The following is a 21,641-nucleotide window of genomic DNA, read 5'->3' as shown; positions in this document are numbered from 1 at the left end:
GTTCCAACTCCGTATCACGTTGACAATTAATACCACAAAAGCCACTACATATGTTGCAATATATTTAGAAACGAAAACGGATTACAACTATAGACTCTGATTTAAAAAAAAAATTGCGAGCAAACTCGGATGCAAGAATTTTTTAGTTACTGCAATTTAAAAATTTCAAAAAAAATATTCAGACTATTTTACATTTTCGAGATTTTGCGGTATTCATGAAAATTATTAAATAAAAATATAATCCTCACTTATCGTTAGACACTGTTTAATACTCTAAAATATGCAAGATTAAAAAATGTTAAAGAAATTTAAAAAAAAAGTATTCAAAATATTATAAAACGTCTTTCTTTTTTAAAATGGATTTATTTTGATTATAGTATTATATATCGTTAAAGTGTGTAATGATTATTGTCATTACAACTAATAGACGATGTTACGTTTGCAGAGTGCCACAAACCAATCAAGACGAATCCTTCTTGTAAACGCGGACCATCGGGTTAGAGGTGTCCTCGAGATGCGGTGATGGCTTTGTTGTATAGGTTCGCGCAGCTGCACGATCGCAGTGGCACGCGGGTCTTCTCCTTCGTCGTCACTAGGACCGTCGTGCGCGATCCTGACAGGGACGTCACAAGTAAGGAATTAGTATGCGGTTTCCAGAGGTGGGCCGTCGCTTTCTCTCGCGGAGAAAAGGTAACTTATTTTAATTAATTTATACGCGTTGTTAGTTTATTAAGACTTAAATCATCAAAATTATGAAATTTATATTTTTCCTTACCAATTTCTAATTAACTTTTAATAAAATATATTAGACATGAATTCTTTCTCTTGTATGTGGATAATTATTTTAAATCTCCCTTTGCACTTTGATATTTATTAATCTGAATTTATCACTCAAGAAATATATATGCATATGATATAAAAATAAATAGTGAATCTCGTGTGCTATTATTATTCGGTTTTATCTTTTCCAAGGTCCTGGGCGTGTACCTGGTATGGCGTGGCGCATCAAGAAACCTCCGTGTATACGTGGACTTCACGTTCACGCTGCTGAATCGAGAGCATTTCTCCATGAACGAGAGTTTTTCCGGCAAGCGCGTGAAATTCACTTATGAGGCGCCGGCCCAGGGTAACCGCAGCTACATCGCCGTGGCGGATCTCTACAGTCGTAATTTCGCCGACACAAATGGCGAATTTCAGCTGGAGCTGTCCATGGCGAACGTGCGGACGGTATACATGACTGAGGTCAGAATGCCGACGTCGGTGTTTTCGGCCGGCCAGACGAAGCCGAGTAAGCTGGAGACCGACTACTTCGCATTCGGCGGTTTTGACTGGAATCTGGTCATCTATCCGCACGGCAAGGACACGGATGGCACTCGCGGCCAGGACAGCCGCGTGAGCGTCTATCTCATGAGATTATCGGGATTCGATCATCGATGCAGGGTGAGATACAGCCTGGCCCTGGGTGAGGGCGATCGACGGATCGACTCGGGACAGATCGAGGACATTTCTGACGCCGAGGGTTGCGGTTTCGGCTGGCACACACGAGTCAGATGGTCCGACATCGCGCACAAGGGCACGCTCCGCGTGTCGCTCGAGATGCTCGAGGCAAGAACTATCTGCGAGATCGCGGTGCAGGCGATGGGTCCGTCCGTCCTGCCGGCGGCGCCCTGCTACGATCGCGACAAGCAAGCCTGGGCCATACGTGCCGATCTTAATTCGGATACCGTCAGACTGCACTTGGTGTACAAAGATATCCACAATGTGCCGAGGAATCATTTAAGGTACTGAATTATCATCTTTAATCGTAGAAAAAAAATTATATATCTATATACAATACATGATCTATTAAAAGTGATGCTAATAATATTTTATGATAATAAAGTATTAGGTATTATTAAAGAATAGACGTATTTTTCTAGATAAATCAAACATTTAAAAAACGTCGTAAAGATGTTTAGAAAATGTTAAATCTTTAAGACGATTTTTCGTCTGTGCAGGTACGTTAGTTGGTCGGCATATCTGCTAAGGGGCGAGGGACCAAACGTCGCGGCGATTGGACTGCCCGGCGAACCGTTCAGCCGCTATTATGTTCAAGAGTCCGCTGATGAAGGCATCATCATGGAGACTAACGTGGATATGAACGAGGTGAAGGAGAATCACTGTCCATACCTCACAGACAAGGGACAGCTGAGGATCCGGATAGAATGGAACGAGAGTCACCTGCTCTTTCAGGCGACTTATCACAAGTACGACGATGTGTGTCGCGTGCATAATCAACAGATGCGACGTGAAATCATGTCGCTGCAGGCGGAGAATTACAGTCTCGAGCGGCAACTCTTCAGCTATCAAAAGAGTCTGGCATATGCGCAGGCGCAACAACAACAGCAACAGCAGCACCCGAATCAGCAACATCACTCGGTGGTGGGTCATCAGGGCCACCTAGAACGATCGGCTTCTAGCGACACCGAATACGCTTGACAAGTGGAACGCGAGTTACCACCAATATCACCAACACCATCAAATTGTCGACGTCAGCTGCCAGCGACGGCGGTGCCGGAGGACGACCAGCGGGTGCACCAGAACCTGGTTAGGATGATGGACCGGCGGTTGAGCAACGTACAGTTGCAACAGCATCTCTATGAAGAACAACGGCACCGTCATCGACATAGCAACGGCAGCAGCGGTGTCTCCTCTCCTAGACGAAGTATCGATCGTAACGGCCAGGAACATCGTCGCAGCATCTTGCAACAACCCAGGTCCAGCGTCGGCGCCAGGTCCAGCAATGGCGGAGGAAGCGTAGGCGGCGCTTACGAAAATCGCGCTACGGGCAACAACGATCGGTATGCCGGTTACTATCTGGGATACGTCGGCCAAGCGGCGAATAAGCGACGCAGGACCACATTCTGGGAGACGTTGACGGGTCTGGTGTGCTCCCTGGGCGCTCTGGCCACTAGAGCAGCGAAGATGGCCGCTAGACGGGGTGATCCTCTCTGAGGGTACAACCGACAGCCGAGAACTCGACGCGACGATCGCTATTGCCGGGGATGGGCAAACGCGCGGGAATGTAATACGGATCTCATGGGGTACACATATATAACGCGTTCTGTCTTCTGTATGTCGATGCAATAGCTCCCGCCGAATGGATTTTGAAAGATATCGGAGAAAGTCACTGATGAAAGGAATTGTATAATCTTGACACAAAGCCACGTGGTGTATGCAATTTTTTTTTACACTTACATAACTCTTTAAAATTAAAAGATATATTTTCTCTTTTTTTACTAATTATATTTCTCTTTATATAATTTCCTTTTTAATTTAATTACGTGACACAGAATAAAAGAAAAATTAAAATTAGTTTGCTTTAATTAAATTTCTTTCGATATAACATAATAATGCTTTATATGACTTTTCAATGAAAAATTTTATTTGTTTTCTTGATATATTTTTTTCTCTAGAGTTTCTTTTTCATTTATTATATATTAAAAATATCGCACTATCTTTTAAAAGACACGTTGAGCAGATATGCAACACAAAAAATACGTGGTGCAAAAAATACGTCATATATTCCCCCAGTTGCGTTTGCAAGATATGCATGCAAATGGTTTCTGTTGAATCTCTTGAATGATTCAAGAGATCACCAATTTTAGACAGAACGTCTCGTATACAGATAACGTGGACACGCGGAAGCAAAAAAGTAGGGAGCAAAAGAATCAGAGAAAGAGCATGGTAGCGAGAGTCTAGGGTCATGTTCGACTCTAACACTTACGCACACATACACATAGACACAGAGATCTACACACGCGAACACAAATCTATACACATACATACGCGAACACAAATCTATCTACTTGTCAATTTACTAAAGAACCTATTTTCCTCTAAAGACTTTTTTCACCTATTGTGTACATCGCCGTGGAAATAAGAAGATATGCGCGTTGGCTCATAGTCGCCAAGCCAAGTAACAGTACTGTAATTATCGTAGTGCGTATATCAAACAGAATTAGAATACAGTTAATGTTATATAAGCGAACAAATTCCAGAAAAGAGAGAGAAACAGAGAGAAAAAAAAAAGAGAGAAAGAACGGAGACTTGTACTTTTTTGGAGGCTCCCAAAAAGCCTCTTCGTATAATGCCATCGCTGTGCAAATTGAGTTTACTCAAACGCTTTAATCGACTTTGTCCTCTTCAAATTGATCTTTTTATGAACGTTAAGAAGAACGCCACCGTTACATAACTCTACGATTTCATTGAAACTATCGCTACTTGCCGTATAGATACTTAATCGAAAAATTAAGCTAACTCTATTAATTCTGAAACGACTGTCCGAGATATACATACGTGGATTAATAAGAATTAATAAAAATAAATTTTTTGCGAAACTGAATCTATTTCATATTTTTACGACTAGAGATTGGCTTCAATATTTATGTCATTTTCATAATTTCACATTCATAAATTTGAACAAGTTTAACTTATAAATTGAACAAACAATTAAAATTTTTTTCTCTAAATTAAAATAAATTTTCTTAAATTTCGTATTTTAACGAAGAAGTGTAAAATACAATGTTAATAGCGCAAAACAAAAATATAAACTAGAATTTTAAATAATTTTGGAATAATTTCTGATTATAAGGAACAGACATACGGGTTTATATAATAGAATAAACCTTCGGGCATTCTTTTTCTACTCGGTCATCTTTCACAGAAATCAATCAATCTATCTTGTACGCGAAACATCATCACACAACAATTAAGACATTAAAATAAAACGATGGCGTCATACGCAGCCTGTAGGCACAGACTGCATCTGCCTTTCGTAGAAGGTTAAACGATTAGAGTAAAAAAGAAAAAGAAGCGAACGAATCATTCTTCCACTGTTAAATATTCATGAATTTGATGTCATTGCGATGATCACGGAATCGCCTAATTATTTTTCCAAAGACTTACTTGTTCTTACTTACGCTATTATTAGAATTCCAAAAGAGATCTTTGACGAAGAGTGTGTCGCGTTCTCGTGTCTCATCTAATTTCCTATTTGTCGCGTACCGTCATCGAGTATTTTAGAATATTAATATCTCGGTGTAAACGTTTCGCGACGTTTCCGCAGCCTAATCGTACACGCGAGCAGCTGACGCCGATATAATTTCTTTCCTATTTATTAGCAGTCTCGTATATCTCACGCCGACAAAATTCCATCTGGAAAGAAAAATTATTACGCGAAGGGAAAAAGTGGAGTAAGATTGGAAACTATTGCAGTATTTTTTTTCTTTCACAGTCATACTTATTTCAAGAGTCTTTTTATGCCAACTCTGCAATACGCAGTTGCATGATGCAGAAATGCATTCGTAAAGAATCTGCAACAGACGATGTTTTTAAATTATTCGATACACTTATTTTCGACTCAATTGCAACATTTGTAATATTTGATTATTCGACTAAAATTTGCAGCGATATTAATCTATCGTTAAAAATTAAATTTTTTTTATTATGAATAAATATATATGTATATACAGCTATTGTAGTTTAAACTTTTTACTCGAACGTGTCTTCTCAGATATGATATTAAACATTTCTCTTCTCCATAGAAACGAAATTTCATTCGCTGTAATTACATAATTTTACGTCGACATTTTCATCTTACTTTACTCCCTTGCCGCCAGAACGGTGCAATAATTTTCGCTTCGTCTCACCGCGACGGTATTTTCTCATACGTGCGAGTATCGTACGTTAGCGAAATATATAGCTATGCGAACCATGTACCATCGCCGTAGATACATATGTGTATCTGCGACACCGGCAAGTAACATTTGATCGATACAGTATACGCTGGATGTTCCGCGCAAATACATATACGTAACACATTTATGGACAACCGAAACTGTCCTACGTAATGTGTATGCGTATGTGTGTGCCCTTAGGTGACACGTCGCCCACACGTCTAGAATCTTGTCTCTCATCCATACGGGACCTGCAGCAAATGTCAATTTAGGAGGAGACTCTGTTGACACCGGAATCGCCGGCGGCACATTCTCGTGTCAGTTCAAAAGCAAAATCAAACGGCTGAATTCTCGATTGGCACGTTGTTATTTTTCCTCGTACTTTGAAGAAGAATCCTCCTGTGTCAAGTAGTCTCATTTTTAATAGGGGGACAAAAATATTTTTAACGTGGAAGGGATTTGGCGTTCTGATCAATTCCAAAGATCGATGGAATTTAATGTTTTAGTGATGGCTCGATTGATACCGGAGCAAAACTTGGAAAATTATTGAAAAAGAAACGAGATGTTTGCAAATTATAATTTAAAAAAAAGAAACTTTTCTCCTTCTTACAGGATTAATTCTTCTTATAATCACTAACTTATTTCACAGTTTTACACATTTCAATCCGTGTGTAATTAATTAAAATTTACGATACAAGAGTGTTGTCTACATTAAATTATGCTCCGGTTAGTCTTGATAGTGATAATGGCAAAATACCTGATTGTACAATCGAAAGTATTAGCAATCTAATACGCAGTATTGTACGACGATATTATAAACGGTTTAGTCGAGAGAATATGTAACGAACCATGTAAGGCTGCGAAAGGACCAGGCTCGCAATAGTAGCTCGTAACAATATGCCCACATCGCGCACAATCCGTGTCCTAGTACTGCAGTCAATTTCATCGGGATTATATCGGTCCTGCCCGCGTCTTAGCGACAAGTTTCCTCAGCATCCTTCGGCTGGAATGGATGCTCCGAGAAGCGTTCCTTTCCATCCGAAACTTTCTACTCGAACACGTGTTCGTAACAGGCGTATATAGCAGCAGCAGCAACAGCTCTGACAATCGCACTTAATCTCTTCATCGTCACGATGAAGATTGAATGTTTGTTCGCCGGCATGGATTTCGATGTTTTCGCTTTAACGTTTGGGTAGGAATTTTGTGTCTTGTGTCGCAGAAAAAGCGAGATCAAACACAAAGACAATGTGTTTAGAAAAAAATGATAAGTTATATGATGTATAAAATTTGAAACAAAATAATTTTAAATCAGCGAGAATATTTTTTTCTTGTATAATAAGGATTTACATAACGCATAGGAATTCTAACAACAATTTATGAACTTTGCTTATCCTTTTTCATTGCGTTTATTCATATGTTAATACCTTTTACGTCAAAGTTGACGTAAAAGATTACGTAACAAGTTCGTCAATAATTTTCCATGATAGATACTTCAAAAATTGAATCAATCTTGAATGGAAATATGTAACAGACGATTGCGACCGATAAGTGACGCTCTTATTGCACACAGACACACGATCATGGATTTGTAAATAAAATTTCTCGTAATAGTCGTTATTGTTCAATAATTCAGTCAATTAAATTCACTCTTACCAGAACACGATGCAATATAACAAGATCTATCTTTTTAACCGATTATGTAACAAAATATGAAAAATATGTATTTAATGCTTACAGAAAAAGCGTTCAAAATTCTAACTAAAAACAAAATTTAATCGATAAAAAAAAATGTCAAATTACATAAGATTTATATAAGAATTATATAAGAAGTTATTGTCATTAAAATTCAATATTATTTTTGCTTGGAATTTAAAATATAGAAATATCTATTTTTCTGTAGCATCAGAAATTTGTGACTGACTATTAGATTGACTGAATAAAATTTGCAACTTTGATAGGTCTATATTACCTACGATTAATTTGTTCGTAACGTCACTTGTTTGAAGACTAGCGTAGAAAAGCGCAGACGAAATAGCCCCGGCGGACAAATATTATATATATATATATATATATATATATATATATATATATATATATATGCAGAAAATAATTAAAAAAAAAACGCTCTAGTAATATAGCGACAGTCGCGCAGTCGCGCTTGTTAGTTTGTATGTACGAAAAATCGATCCGCGCGATCGATCTCCAAGTTCTGTCACGTGTGCGTTTTATTCTACATTCATCGCGCTCGTTTACTTGCCGACACTGTATTCGTTCGACATACGTTATAATATATGTGTATATACGATTTTTCGATGTGTACATCGTCGTTTTAAGCGCCATTGTGTCGCAGCCGTTTAAATGATTACCTTACCATGTTATAATAGACTTTTTGTGCATTTATCTATGATATTTCATATTTAATAAATTACAAATGATAATTTTGCAACACTTTAGAAGGATTTTACATCGTGGTATATTCTATCTTTAATCTGGCGAATCTGTAGAACAAATCGGTTAATCGAGGTCACAAGATAAACGTGCACTGCACGAGATTGCGAATGGAGAATATAGTTAAACGAGAACCGTGTATATATACATATGCATATACAATATACATGATATATGACACGTATATTTGTATACTACATGTACATACATTTGATATTGAGCGTGCACATAATATATATTATCCAGTTGCTCGTAAAGGAAGAAACATTGTCGAATCTTAACGGAACAAACAAATAAAACGACACGATTTTTGTTTCCGCGAAATGTCGCGATAAGGTTTGTTATTTATGTTTATGCATATTTATTATCTACAGATAAAAGGGAAAAAAAGAAAAAAAATTGGCGACGATACTATGGCGCAATACGAGGAAGCTTATGTCAAGTATAGTTCGGCGTTTCCTTTTTCCACCTGTCATTAAAAAAAAAAAAACGAGGACTCTCCTTTAAATTAATGTTACATATATCCGTATAACTTTTGAGCACAATGCAAGAGCACGTTTTCTGCGACCTTTTTTCATTCGTGTGTGATTCTATTAAAAATGATTAAAAAACAGAAAAAAAAACAAAAGATGTGAACGCAAAACACGAAAAATTCTCAAGAGTTTTGAGACAAATACTAATGTACTTAAACCATCTGTGAGTCTGCCTCGTCTTTTATAAAGTTCTTGCTATATTCAATCTATCGTATATTCAATTTGTATGATATCGTTCCATCATCCAGACAATCCTTCTCATTAATATAGTAATTAATTAATTAGCAGATTGATAGATTGCATGATCGAATTTTTAATAGAAAAATATATTTTTTAACCGCGATAATATGAAAACAATGTTATTAATTAATATCTCTCATTGTGGATATTCTGTAATAATTTAAAAATTCTAAAAATAAGTTAAATGTTACATCTTAAATATTTCACATAGAAAATTTATTCATTGCATTAATCATTGCAAAAAATAGTTGCGAGAAAGTTATTTTAGTAAAAATCTTTTCATTTTTCTTTCTCTTTCTTTAGAACAATTCGTCAGTTAGTTCGCTGTATTTTTAAATATTTTTTGCAGAATAACTAATTCTGGGAAACGTATTTACTGCAAAAGAGCCACTACAGTCATCCATCATATCGGATGACTCGATTCAACAGGTGCCTTTGGTGGGGACATATTCCCCTTCTTCGAAACTAGTTACTCGATATACACGAACGCTCGTTCGAGATCATTCGAGACTTCTCGCGATTGCGATGCACGTCAATTGGAGGAACGCACGTGTTATAATCGCAATATATTAATATATTTATTTATTGAAATCTTGACAAGAGAGCGCACTATCGAGTATGAATTGAAAGGCGTAAAATGATATTACTCGTGCGATTTATCTAATTTTAAATATCAAAGTGTGATACACGTGATACATTATATAACCTAACTCTATTAATTTCTCTGTAATCGCAAGTTAGTCGCAAAAATAATTGCATATGTTAATTGTACATTTGTGACTATTCAATTATTCTTTGTGAAATTGTCGACGAGTGAAACACTTCTATTTCTTTCGTCTTTATAAATTTGAAATTTCAAAAAGCAAAGTTCGAAGAGAGAAAAACAGAATTGAATATTTTTAATAAACTATTAAAATTGTCACATGTGCTGACGGAATGTCAACGGACTGAAAATATTTCCAGCGAATTATAAAGAAATAATAAAAGAAAAATGTATCTTTTCTCTTTGCCGAATTGCTGATTGCACAATTATAATGATTATGAGCACTTACAAGTGATAATAGGTGATATTTCAATAATCGAAAGCATCGACAAGAATCGCTGATACAGTCGAATAATTGTGACTCGAATTTCGTCATCGAGTCGATTATTGTTCACTTGGAGACACCAAGGAGACAGGAGACACGTGGAAGTGGAACGTGAATGTCTGAAAGTTTTCGCAAGGAGAAGCACCTGTTTTCTGCGTGTGCAAGTTATGACAGTGATCTGTCAATGAAAGGAAATGGAATATGTCGGTAAAAACTGTCAATCGTACAAAAAATATTAAGTAATTATCAGTGATTTCTAGTAATTCTCACATAATCGCTTGTATGTCAAGTGATCTTTGTTGTTCTGTTTTGGCTATAAAAATTTCGTTATCTTAACTATACGATAACAAATATCTCTATATTAACTATACAATATCAAATATTGATATTGTTATCGTACTTCTCTGCAAAAGAAGGTAAATATCAAAATAAGTTTTCGAAAGATTTCACTGGCAAGTGATTTAATAAGGCAATAACCAGAGGCATTCATTACATATGTAAAATTTTAGAATATAAACACATTCTGAAACAAAAGCAAGATGCTGACTCAACGATTAAGCAATCGAAGATTGTTGGTTGATTTTCTCGCACTGATGTTTGGCCTAGGTGCTTGGATCGGTGTGAATGGAATATATGTACAACTACCACTTATAGTGCACACTGCACCGGAAGAATGGAGCTTGCCTGCGCACATGGTGATGTTGGTGCAATTCGCCAATTTAGGACCCATACTGTACACACTGTACATAAAGTAAGTTTCTTCTATTTGACCTTGAACTGATTATATAACAAGATTATCTGACAAAAATATCTGTTTCAGGTATACTGCTTGGGCACACGATAGATTTATTATTTATGCTTTATTGAGTGCAGGAACGTGCGCCTGTATCACATTGAGTTGGCTATACAATTATACTTCCATTGTATTTGGTAAAGAGCATTCAACTGCCCTTCTGTCACTAATGTTTATAACTGCTCTCGTTGGATGCACAAGCTCTGTACTCTTCATGCCATACATGAGAAACTACCGTGAAATTTACCTGGTATCTTATTTGGTAGGAGAAGGACTGAGTGGATTTATACCAAGCGCAGTTGCTTTAATTCAAGGCGTTGGGAGCAATCAAGTGTGCATCAATGTTACTAAACCAGGATCAACCAATCTAGAGTTCATCCCTAAATCCGATCCGAGATTTTCTTCTCAAATATTTTTCATTTTTATTGGTACTCTGTTATGTTTAAGTTTCCTATCGTTCTTAGGGTTAAATGTTTTACCTACAGCACTTGGAGAAAGAGTCAAGCTTCCAAGTAGTATGGAAATGTTACCAACTGACATAACAGCACCACCTAGCTACAAAACTGATTCCGGTTGGAAAATGCCGAAATCTACTTATTATTATTTATTAATCATGATGGCTATAGTCTGTTTTCTTGGCAATGGTACTTTACCAAGTATACAATCGTATTCCTGTCTACCATATGGCAGTATCGCATATCATTTGACAGTCACATTAGCTTCCATAGCTGGTCCATTGGCCATGTCCTTAGGTTTTTTTATTGAAACACCAGCAGTTAAACTCCTGAATATTCTTACAGCAATTATTTTAATACTTTCAGGCATCGTTTTATATTTGGCAGCGAAATCACCTTATCCTCCCTTGCAACACTCATGGGCAGGTGAATTTATGGTAGTCGTTTTGTGGATAACTCTTTGTGGTTTAATAGGATTTGTAAAAATGGGCATTACAACTTTATATCGGCCCGATCCTGGAAGAGGTCTTTATTACACTGGTGTCGCGACACAAATCGGATCTCTGTTAGGTGCAATCGCCACATTCGGTTTGGTCAATTATGCAAAAGTATTTCAGTCGTATTCTCCTTGTGCATATCTTATGGAAAATTAACATAGCCTGTACTTTTAGTCCTGTCAATTATTTACACGGATAATAATGTTAGAAAATTGAATTATTTTATGTTTTTTTAGTTTCATGATCAAAATTTTTTACATATATTGAAATATATTATTCAAGGTTATTATATTTACTATTACTTTACTTATTAGAATTAATTTTCTGGAAAAATAGGGAACAAATTTTTTATTAATGCATTTTACAATTTTAATCATATATTTATAGAAGTTCTTGTGATTTTTTTTTCATTATCAGTTGTCATATAACTGAATAGTCACAAATGATAATTGTATACAGAAAATGAAAAGGCATATTATATATACTGCAAAAATTATTTGGATGCATAATCAGTAAAGAATATTAAATAATTATTTTTATAAAAATAAAAATATGTCGAATCTATACTGTATTTTTATATTAATATTTTAAATTTATACAATTTTCACCAATTAAAATGCATATATAAGAATTGGATTATATTTCTGTAACCATTTTTTCCTCGTTATATTCGCTTTTTCTAATTATTTAAAATTTAGTAAAATAAATAACAAAAAAATTCGAAGTAATCTCAATTCTTTCTTGAATAAACATCTAAGTATTTAAGTGCATTTGAACATGGCTATGTTGAACTTTCCTTTTATAACTAGATTTGTATTAGATTATGCATCATACAGAGTTTAAGTTAAACTTGTGCGTAACTTGAATTTGTCCTCTTTTATGATTACATAACTACTCAGTTTTATCTGATAAACTTTATTGAGTGGATTAAGAGCTAAATTGGCTGATGTAGTTTTTTATTTCCTAACTTTTATTATATTCTCCTGACTCTCTGTTCTTGATAAGTTTATACAGAGCAGAGTTCGCTGTCGTTACTTACTGTTTGGAAATATCTGTGATATTTTAATGCTTATTACATATAATACATATTTGAAGTTGAATTTTTGAATATCAGTATTGGTGTGAGTGGTCAATTTATTTCATTCAAAGTATGTTAATAATTATTTTTTTCATTGACAGAATATATATAAAACCAAATACTTATAATTGTTTACTATTGTGCAGGAATAAATGAAGGAATTAGAAATATGTACAATGAAAGATGATTTACAAGTTAACCATTATCCTGGACATGTCAAATGTGGCCGTGTAGTCATCCATCTTCTCGTAATCTTGTTTGGTATATCCACTTGGATTGGCGTCAATGGAATATTCATTGAACTACCGCTGCTTGTTAATATTGCTCCAGAAAGTTGGAATCTACCTGCCTACATAGTAATAGTGGCACAATCCGCGAATGTGGGTCCTGCGATATATACTTTCCTACGTAAGAATAAACGCGAGTTGAACGAATCATTGTGCATATTATGTTTACTGTGCTTGCAAATTTTTGCTATGGGACTACTGATATTCTTTTACGACAAAACAACTGTCATTATTGGTGAGAAGCATAGCCTAATTTTGCTTGTCTCGGTATTCTTTAACGCTCTGGTCGGTTGTTTCAGCTCTGTACTGTTTATGCCTTATCTTCGTGACTTCGATGATATTTATATCACGTCTTACTTCATTGGGGAAGGTCTGAGTGGTGTACTGCCAAGTACAGTGGCATTGATACAAGGTGTAGGAGAACGTTTAGAATGCAATACAACGGAAATAATTTCTCTTAATGCGTTCCATGTAAAGTTTCCAGCACAATATTATTTTCTATTTTTGACTCTTGTGCTTGTTTTGTCGTTTATCGCCTTTATAATTTTACAATATTCTTCGTTTGTACAAAGTAGAAAGAACTTGCGTGATTCTAATTTTTTCACGCAAACTAAAGTACAATTAGTAAGTTATAAGCGACACAACGAGTTTGATGTTAGCGCTAATGTCTGGTCTAATGATCACATATTACAGAAAAGAGAAGAAGCAAATTGTTCTTCGTTAAAGAAAGCAAATAATTTCTATGTATTCAGGAAAATTTATTTATATATCCTGATTGGAATATGTTGCTTCTTTAGTAATGGATTTCTTCCCAGTATTCAATCATACTCTTGTCTACCATATGGCCATCTTGCTTATCAATTGTCCATCACTTGTGCTCAATTCGTCAACCCACTTGCATGCTTCTTGACATTCTGGATTAAGGTGTCAAACATAAAGATTATCAGTTGTTTATTTCTGGTATGCTTAATTGCTGGATGCTATGTTATATGCATAGCTGTATTATCTTCTGCCCCACCCTTGCAAACATCGACGATCGGTATAGGATTGATCATCTCGTTCTGGATCATCTTATCAGGAGTCATATCGTATTTAAAGCTCATAATCGTATCTCTGCTAAAACATATAGCTTCCTCGAAGGCACTTTTTGATACAGGCGTAATTATGCAAGCCGGCTCGGCGAGCGGTGCAATTATTTCGTTCGTTTTAATCAATTTTACTGATGTTTTCAAGATGTATGACTCCTGTTCTGCCTAAAAAGAATTATCGAAAAACTCTGTATAGTAATAACGCAAGCAATTTTGATATGCGAATTAAAATGCAATAATGAAAATAAGACAATAGCATTTTAGAAAAAATAAAGTGTCTATATAAGATACGAATAGATAATGATAATGTTGTATTTTTATTATTACACAGCCTGAAAAAATATATCCACGAGTAAAAACCGATATGAAAGATATATTGTATACAAATAAATAAAATGTTACTATATATATAATATGTATTTGTTTTTTTTTTCAAGTTATTTTTTTTAATAAAGTATTTAAAATAATTTATTTAATTAAAATGAGAAAAAAAATTTCTATATAATAAATTTTTAAATTTTTATATAATAGACTTTCGTATGTAATACATATATACATGTGCATTTACAAGTACTTTAAATATGCATGCATATGTATATTAAATATGTATATGTATGTTAAATAGATCAAAATATATTTTTAATAGTGAGAGTGAATTGCACATTTTTTATATAGAATTACACTATACAATTAAACGGGTATTGTTACTTAACGATAAATAATATGTCATACACATATAGTATATTTAATATAATTATAATAGAACACGCCAATTTTATTGAGAACGTTTAGACTCAAATGTAGACACAATTAATATATATTTCAATAAAAAAAAAATATATATATATAATATAAATTATTATTATTAGAATAAAAATCAAATAAACTTAAACAACTGATAAGTATACGCAAGAAATTCACATCGGTCATTTGTTTATAATAATACCTATCGACCGACACGAATATACGTAAACATCAGAAATGTTTAAATATCATTATTATATTGCATTTATATAAAAATACCTTATTTTAGGCCAGAATAATCGTGCATTCGTTTCAAATATAAAAATTTTAGAAATTAATAATATATAGTCTGTAGAAATATAGTGGTCTATATAAATTATAATATTATTTTTCGAAATAATATATATAATAATTATAAAATGCGAATAAAAATTATGTAGTAATTAATGTTCTATTTAATTAGGCTGACATATTACAATATTGTTAGAATCGGATATATCAAAAGAACGCCGTTTTGATAATCCATCTGTAAAATAAAAATTAAACAAAATAAATATATTTTTTTGTTATAACATCAACATTAGATATCATAAATTTATAAATACATTATAAAAAATTTCAGAAAAAAATGTGCTAATATTTTATAGGTATAATGACTGATTATAAATTGTAATTATAAATCAAAATTTATTCTTTATTTAAACTTTCACATTTCACGCAAAGGAAACTTTATAGTAATTTTTCTTTTCTTTTCTTTTATAATACTTTTTGTGTAACGTGTGATACTTACGTTTTTAATTTCAAATTGTGGATGTATAGTATCCATGGGGGTTTCGGTGGATCCATACTTAGGACCCGAAATTCTGACAGCGCCGTCCAAAGGAACTTGTTATCAGATTTTCATGCATACACTCCTGTTATTCTTTCTGTATGTCTAATAGAGTAAGACTAGTTTTTTCTAAACTTATTTTTCAGATTGAACATATGTATCTTGTCGACGCTATCCCCGACAGCTAAACCCTATCTTCTTGAATATTTATGCACGTGGGTAACGCTTGAATTTACAAAATATTTGCAATATCGTATACAGTCGAACTTCTTATCCTACGACCCTCTTATGCTACGAAACCTCTTATCCTACGACAAAAAATCCTCTCATGCTACGACCGCAAAAGGGGAATTATACCCCCACTCACAAATTTTTGTCGCACGTGTGCGTGTGGGTGTGTGTGTATCGATGATCGTGGGTTAGCGGGGCGGACTGACGGCCATCGGTGTCGCGGATCGCGGGGTTGCGCGACTTCGGTGAGCGGGATACCCCGACCGATCGATCTATGCCGGCGCGTATCGATTCGGGTATGAATCCGCGGGTGGATCGCGGTTGGTGGCTTCTCGAGAGGCGCGGTTTCGTCGGTTCGTTCGGGTGGCCGACAAGATGGCCGGGAGCGGAAAGGACTTAGTCGTTGCTCGAGGCTCGTAGAGAGCTTGGATATTTATTAAAAATGGACGCTCTACGCCTCTGCCCATTGTCCGGCTGGTGTTCGCCGGACGGCAGCTTCCGGCGAGTGTTGGCCGGGTAACGAGGGCGCGGGGTGATTTTGTTACGCGCATTATGGCCAGTATTTGACCACATACTTTTCTAGCCAGTTGGACCTGTCTTTGTTGCTCCTGGCCATATTTATTCTGACTCGATTTTTAGCCAGAGATCAAAGAAGAAAAATAATTCCTTCCTATTGCCTTTTAATTATTATCGCCGGCAAATAAGACGACCTATATTTGTTTAGGATCGTACGATATTATAATCATTTTCTAGACGCGTTGTACGTCATTCAGTCATTTAAAGTCGCAAAAGATAATATAATCATGTATATACCGAAAAAATTATATTCTCGAAATATATGCTTTTATAAACTCTCCTTATAGATATATTTTTAATAAACGAGAATATTTCTTTCTTTACATAATACGTTTTTGACATATCTTATATAAATTAAGTAAATGTGTACCGTGTATATATATATATATATATATATATACATATATTTAACTTGTCAAAGTTTTAATAAATAGCCAATGTCAACAATTTATAAAATTGTTTTTTTGTAATTATTGAAATGTAATTAATGATCTCAAATATTAAATAATATAATGGTAAAGAAATATCCATTTTATAATATACATTCTTACATGTTAAGAATATCTAAAATTACTCTACTCTTTAGAAGATTTCTCCCTTAAACTAATATTAAGAAAATTCTTTTGATATCTATTTTAAAAGAAGATATTATAAGTAAAATACTCGTAAGATGAAAATATAATTTTTTCGATGCATATAAAATATATTAGCATGTATGCTAACCCCTCCGTCGGCAGGTTATTAACATCTGTATCTTTAAAATTGTTTTATAAAACTCATATATACACATATATAATTAAAATAAATAATTTATGTATATTTCATTCATCAAATACATTTTATATACGTGTTTTGCATAAAATTGGAATAAATATTACATATTCTTATTCCTAAAATAAAATTTTTCCTTTTCTTTCAATTTATATGTATAACTTTTCTATTTTAACAAAATTTTCTATTAAAAAAAAATTAATAAAAAATATAAAACTTTATCTTACATATAATAAAGATACAAAAGAAATTTTTCTATGATTTAAAATTGACTCAGAACTCACTAAAATACGTTATCCTGCCGTCCGAGGGTTAAAGCAACGGATTTATCTACAATCTACATCTCTATCTACCAGAATCTCTACATAAATTCGTTGCTTTAAAATATAATAAAAGCTTTTTGTCACTCACCGACACTGATGCGCAACAGCGGAGTTGTCAATATTGAAGCTATGTTATCTGTAACATACAAAATAAAATCCAAATTATAGCAGCGATTTTAAATAATTAATATTAAAGAATTTATTATTATACTTAATAAATTTATATTTGACGTGTACAATAATAAGCGGATATATATAAATATGGAATAACTTTGTAAATTAAAAAAATTTTTCTTTTTAAATAGAAACTTTTATAAGATTTATACAAAAATCTTTATCTCTGAATTTCTTTTGATTAAATCATTCAACTAAAAGAATCGAATTATTTCGTATAAGGCATTTATTAATAAATATATAAATAATATTTACCCTGGGGTTGCTCCGCCGATGCAAGATGCCTCTCCTAGGTCTCCTCCTCCTCTCAGATTGTAAGGGACGTCAGGAACTATTGTTTTATACGCGCGATATACTTTTTTTAATTTGTTGAAACCGCACAAAAATAAAATCGCGCTATATTTTAAATCGTACAAAAGTTAAAACGCGCGATAGTTTGACGACACTCCCGCACTTTTACGCGCGATACTTTGACAGCACTCCCGAATTTCGGAACGATCAAAAATTCAATTTCATCACGCGCGAGAATCATACTTGGAGTCGATAGGTCGGGCACGATCAAACTCCAACGAAAGAAAGATTAAAATCAGGATAAATGAACGAAAACACGATCGCAAGTCGAGACAAATGTCAAAAACAATAGCGCTCTATATGTCACTTAGGTCGAATGTTATTATTTTATTTCGGAGTCATTTTAGACGTACTTTAACACGTTAAGATTAATCGTAATATTATTACATATTATTCGTATTATTATTACATATTATCGTCGCGAGAAACTTGTACAGCGCGCTCGACCTCGAGGTGACCGAACGCGAGGCGCACGTGCCGGCGCAGACGTCGGAGTAAAAACACGTGCGCACACTACGTCCACCCAAGTCGAAATGAATGATTCACCGCTTTCACGAGTCGCGTACGCCGTGGTCTCCCCTCTCTTATCTCTTACTATGGAATGCGTGACGTCAAAGACAAGGTCGCGTATGCTCATTCTCGCCGCGGGAAGAGCGATACCTTCTTTGCGAAATATGTTCTTCTAATAACTCAGAAGCGAATTTTCGAGCATTTTAAAATACATTACTGCTCCTGAAGTACATTGCCGATATTTATGTAAAATATTTTATTAATAAAAACTGAACTTTCGAGGATATTAGAAGACACATATTACTAATCGCGTACAAGAATATGTCAATTGCATAATCGGCATTAATTAGCAGTGATTAATAAAGTTTCTTTTTCCGAAATTAATATATCAATCGTCCTCTTAAAATTGTAAATTCAAAGCGACAAATAGATAAATTAAATGACTCAATTAATGATATATAAACTTATATATATGTACAATGAATAGCGCGTAGCACGCGCTTGTGGTATTCTAGTGATATAAAAAGAATATCATTCGATAAAGAAATAGTAATTAAAAAAAACTATAATGTTAAAAACTTATAAGCTTGCCAGAGAAAGTTGATAATATATGTCTCTATAAAACTATTTAATGAGCAATTAATTATTCTTACAAATGTGGACGCGATGTCTGCTGCATTTTCCAAATTTATGTGAACGACGCTGTTAGTGCTAATAGCGTCTCTCCGAACGCGATCTATGTAAGGAATGAAAAAGTTCAATTCTACAATTTATATTTGTTTTTTTCATTGAATGATTTCTCAGCTAATTAGTCAGCAGTTTTAGTAATTAATTTTGATAAGTAATTTTCCTTTTCTTTTCGAATCACGATTAGTTGTTACAGAAAGCGTCTCGCATCAACTTTTTTATTAATAATACAAATATTTATAAAATTAAATATTATAAAATAAATTGCTTGTTTTTGAAAAAAGAGAGAGAGAGAGAGAGAGAGAGAGATTAAGAGAGAATATAATTCATTGTTGTGTTTTCTCAATTTTTAATGTTATATATAATTGTTAATGTGAAATATATGGGAATCATATCTTCACATTTGTTTAAATATAAACCATATGATCCCACGTATTATATTATCTCTCATATTTTAATCACAAGAATGTTAATCCATTAAAATTACTTTTAAACTAATAAAATGCAAAGTGGAAGTTTGATTAAAATGATACACATCATAATTCAAATAATTTTTATTATATCGCGAAAGTTACGATAACTTTAAAATTATGTTTTCAATAAGACGTATAACTGATCGTGGACAGCATTACCGATCTTTATACATATTGTTTTATTAATAAAAGTCAGAAAGACGAACTTTCGAGAATGTTAAATGACGCATATTACTAATCGCGCACAAGTATGCCAACTATATAATTGGCGTTAATTAGCAGCAATTAATAAAGTTTTCTCTTTTCCCGAAATTAGTATATCAAACGGATTCTGTTGTTAAAATTGTAATAAACCAAATAGGTGAATTAAACGTGTCAAACTGTTGAATAAAATTATAATAATTAAATAAAATAAAATTATATTAAATACATATAAATAATATGTATTTATATATATTCTAATATAAATATATATAAAACATAACTTTTCAATCATTCAATAAAATCATTTAATTTTGTGCTTATATAGACATTACTCCACTATATGTATATAATAAAGTGAAAAAGGCTACGCGCTATTAATAATATGTAATAAAACATACTAATATAAATCCATATTGTTTCATATTTTGAGTAATAACAACTCAGAAGCGAATTTCCGAACGTTTTAAAATACATTACTGCTCGTGAAGTACATTGCCGATATCTATGTAAAATATTTTATTAATAAAAATTGAACTTTCGAGGATGTAATGTATTTTAAAACGCTCGAAAATTCGCTTCTGCATGATTAGGAAAACATATTTCGCAAAGAAGGTATCGCTACAAGCAAAATCGGCGGCGAGAGCAATACCTTCTTTGCGAAATATATTCTCCTAGTAACTCAGAATAAAAATTTTCGAGCGTACCGCTTGAACTGAATTATTTCACGATCTCTCCTCGCAAATATTTTCTAATATTTCAGAGAAGAATTTTCTAAAATATTTGACGGCATATTATTATTGTTCGATGTGCATAATAATTAAGCTTTTAGATCAAACGTAGCTGATAGTCTATCACGACCAAAAGAATTATTAATAAATTTCGATTACGTCTCTCTCAATTAAGAAAATCTGGAATTTTAATGAAATTTTGTGTTATTGTACGTGGTCTTTCAATTTCGTATAATTTACAATTGAATTTTTTCACAATAGATATACATAAATATAATGTAAACGTAATTTTATACAATAATATCTTATACAATCTTAATAAATATATAATGTGTACATAATTAAATTAAATTTTGTTATAAATATAAATTTAATTTTTATCCAATAATCTTTTTTATAATTGTTTTCTTTTTCTTTTTTTATATATTATATTTTATGATTTATATATAATTTATATTTAATGATTTCTTTTTATTTCTCTGAAAAAATATTACATTATTTTTATATATTTTTTCCCTTAAATTTAAATTTAATTTTAGAGCTTTAATTTTATAGCTTTAGATTTAATTTTATTAAATTTTCTTTTCTTTTCCAATATTCTAATAGCCATAGCAGACCAAGTAGACCTCACTCTACTTGCTGGTTACACTAGCAAAAATACATGATAAAGCGATTTGGGGATCCTAATTGGGAATTCGCAGTAAGATTTAGGAAATCACGATTATATATATTTTTTACGTCTTTTCACCAGTTTACCATTTTGACCACGTATTATATTCTTCCAGCCAGTTGGACCTACCTTTGTTGCTCCTGGCT

General features: G+C 33.4%; 3 protein-coding genes across 3 annotated transcripts in view; all 3 read left to right on the top strand.

The window, feature by feature from the left end:
- The window catches only part of LOC140676354 (uncharacterized), a 71,448-nt gene extending 62,545 nt beyond the window's left edge, over positions 1-8,903 (top strand). Inside the window, exons 2-4 of the mRNA XM_072911318.1 lie at positions 446-690; positions 973-1,781; positions 1,998-8,903. Coding sequence (XP_072767419.1) covers positions 523-690; positions 973-1,781; positions 1,998-2,478 — 1,458 coding nt within the window. The 5' untranslated portion in view covers positions 446-522 and the 3' untranslated portion in view covers positions 2,479-8,903. The remainder of the gene's footprint in view (positions 1-445; positions 691-972; positions 1,782-1,997) is intronic.
- Positions 8,904-9,447: 544 nt separating this feature from the next.
- On the top strand, positions 9,448-12,206 carry LOC140676387 (solute carrier family 52, riboflavin transporter, member 3-A). Its single transcript, XM_072911388.1, has 3 exons — positions 9,448-10,442; positions 10,536-10,777; positions 10,847-12,206. Exons 2-3 carry the CDS (start codon positions 10,566-10,568, stop codon positions 11,925-11,927), a joined length of 1,293 nt encoding a protein of 430 aa, XP_072767489.1. The 5' UTR covers positions 9,448-10,442; positions 10,536-10,565; the 3' UTR covers positions 11,928-12,206.
- A 327-nt stretch (positions 12,207-12,533) lies between these two features.
- LOC140676386 (solute carrier family 52, riboflavin transporter, member 3-A) lies at positions 12,534-14,637 on the top strand. Its single transcript, XM_072911387.1, has 2 exons — positions 12,534-12,919; positions 12,996-14,637. Exon 2 carries the CDS (start codon positions 13,002-13,004, stop codon positions 14,391-14,393), a length of 1,392 nt encoding a protein of 463 aa, XP_072767488.1. The 5' UTR covers positions 12,534-12,919; positions 12,996-13,001; the 3' UTR covers positions 14,394-14,637.
- The last annotated feature ends 7,004 nt before the right edge of the window (positions 14,638-21,641 follow it).

Source organism: Anoplolepis gracilipes, chromosome 2 (assembly GCF_047496725.1).
Source record: "Anoplolepis gracilipes chromosome 2, ASM4749672v1, whole genome shotgun sequence".
In the NCBI taxonomy this organism is placed as follows: domain Eukaryota; kingdom Metazoa; phylum Arthropoda; class Insecta; order Hymenoptera; family Formicidae; genus Anoplolepis; species Anoplolepis gracilipes.
This window is presented reverse-complemented; position numbering and strand designations above follow the sequence as displayed.

What these genes read in the sequence shown, in the direction of transcription:
- LOC140676387 (XM_072911388.1), top strand. Translation starts at nt 10,566, where the DNA reads ATGCTGACTCAACGATTAAGCAATCGAAGATTGTTGGTTGATTTTCTC. An exon ending in CTGTACACACTGTACATAAA is followed by an intron (nt 10,778 to 10,846) that starts GTAAGTTTCTTC and finishes TATCTGTTTCAG; the next exon opens with GTATACTGCTTGGGCACACG.
- LOC140676386 (XM_072911387.1), top strand. Translation starts at nt 13,002, where the DNA reads ATGAAGGAATTAGAAATATGTACAATGAAAGATGATTTACAAGTTAAC.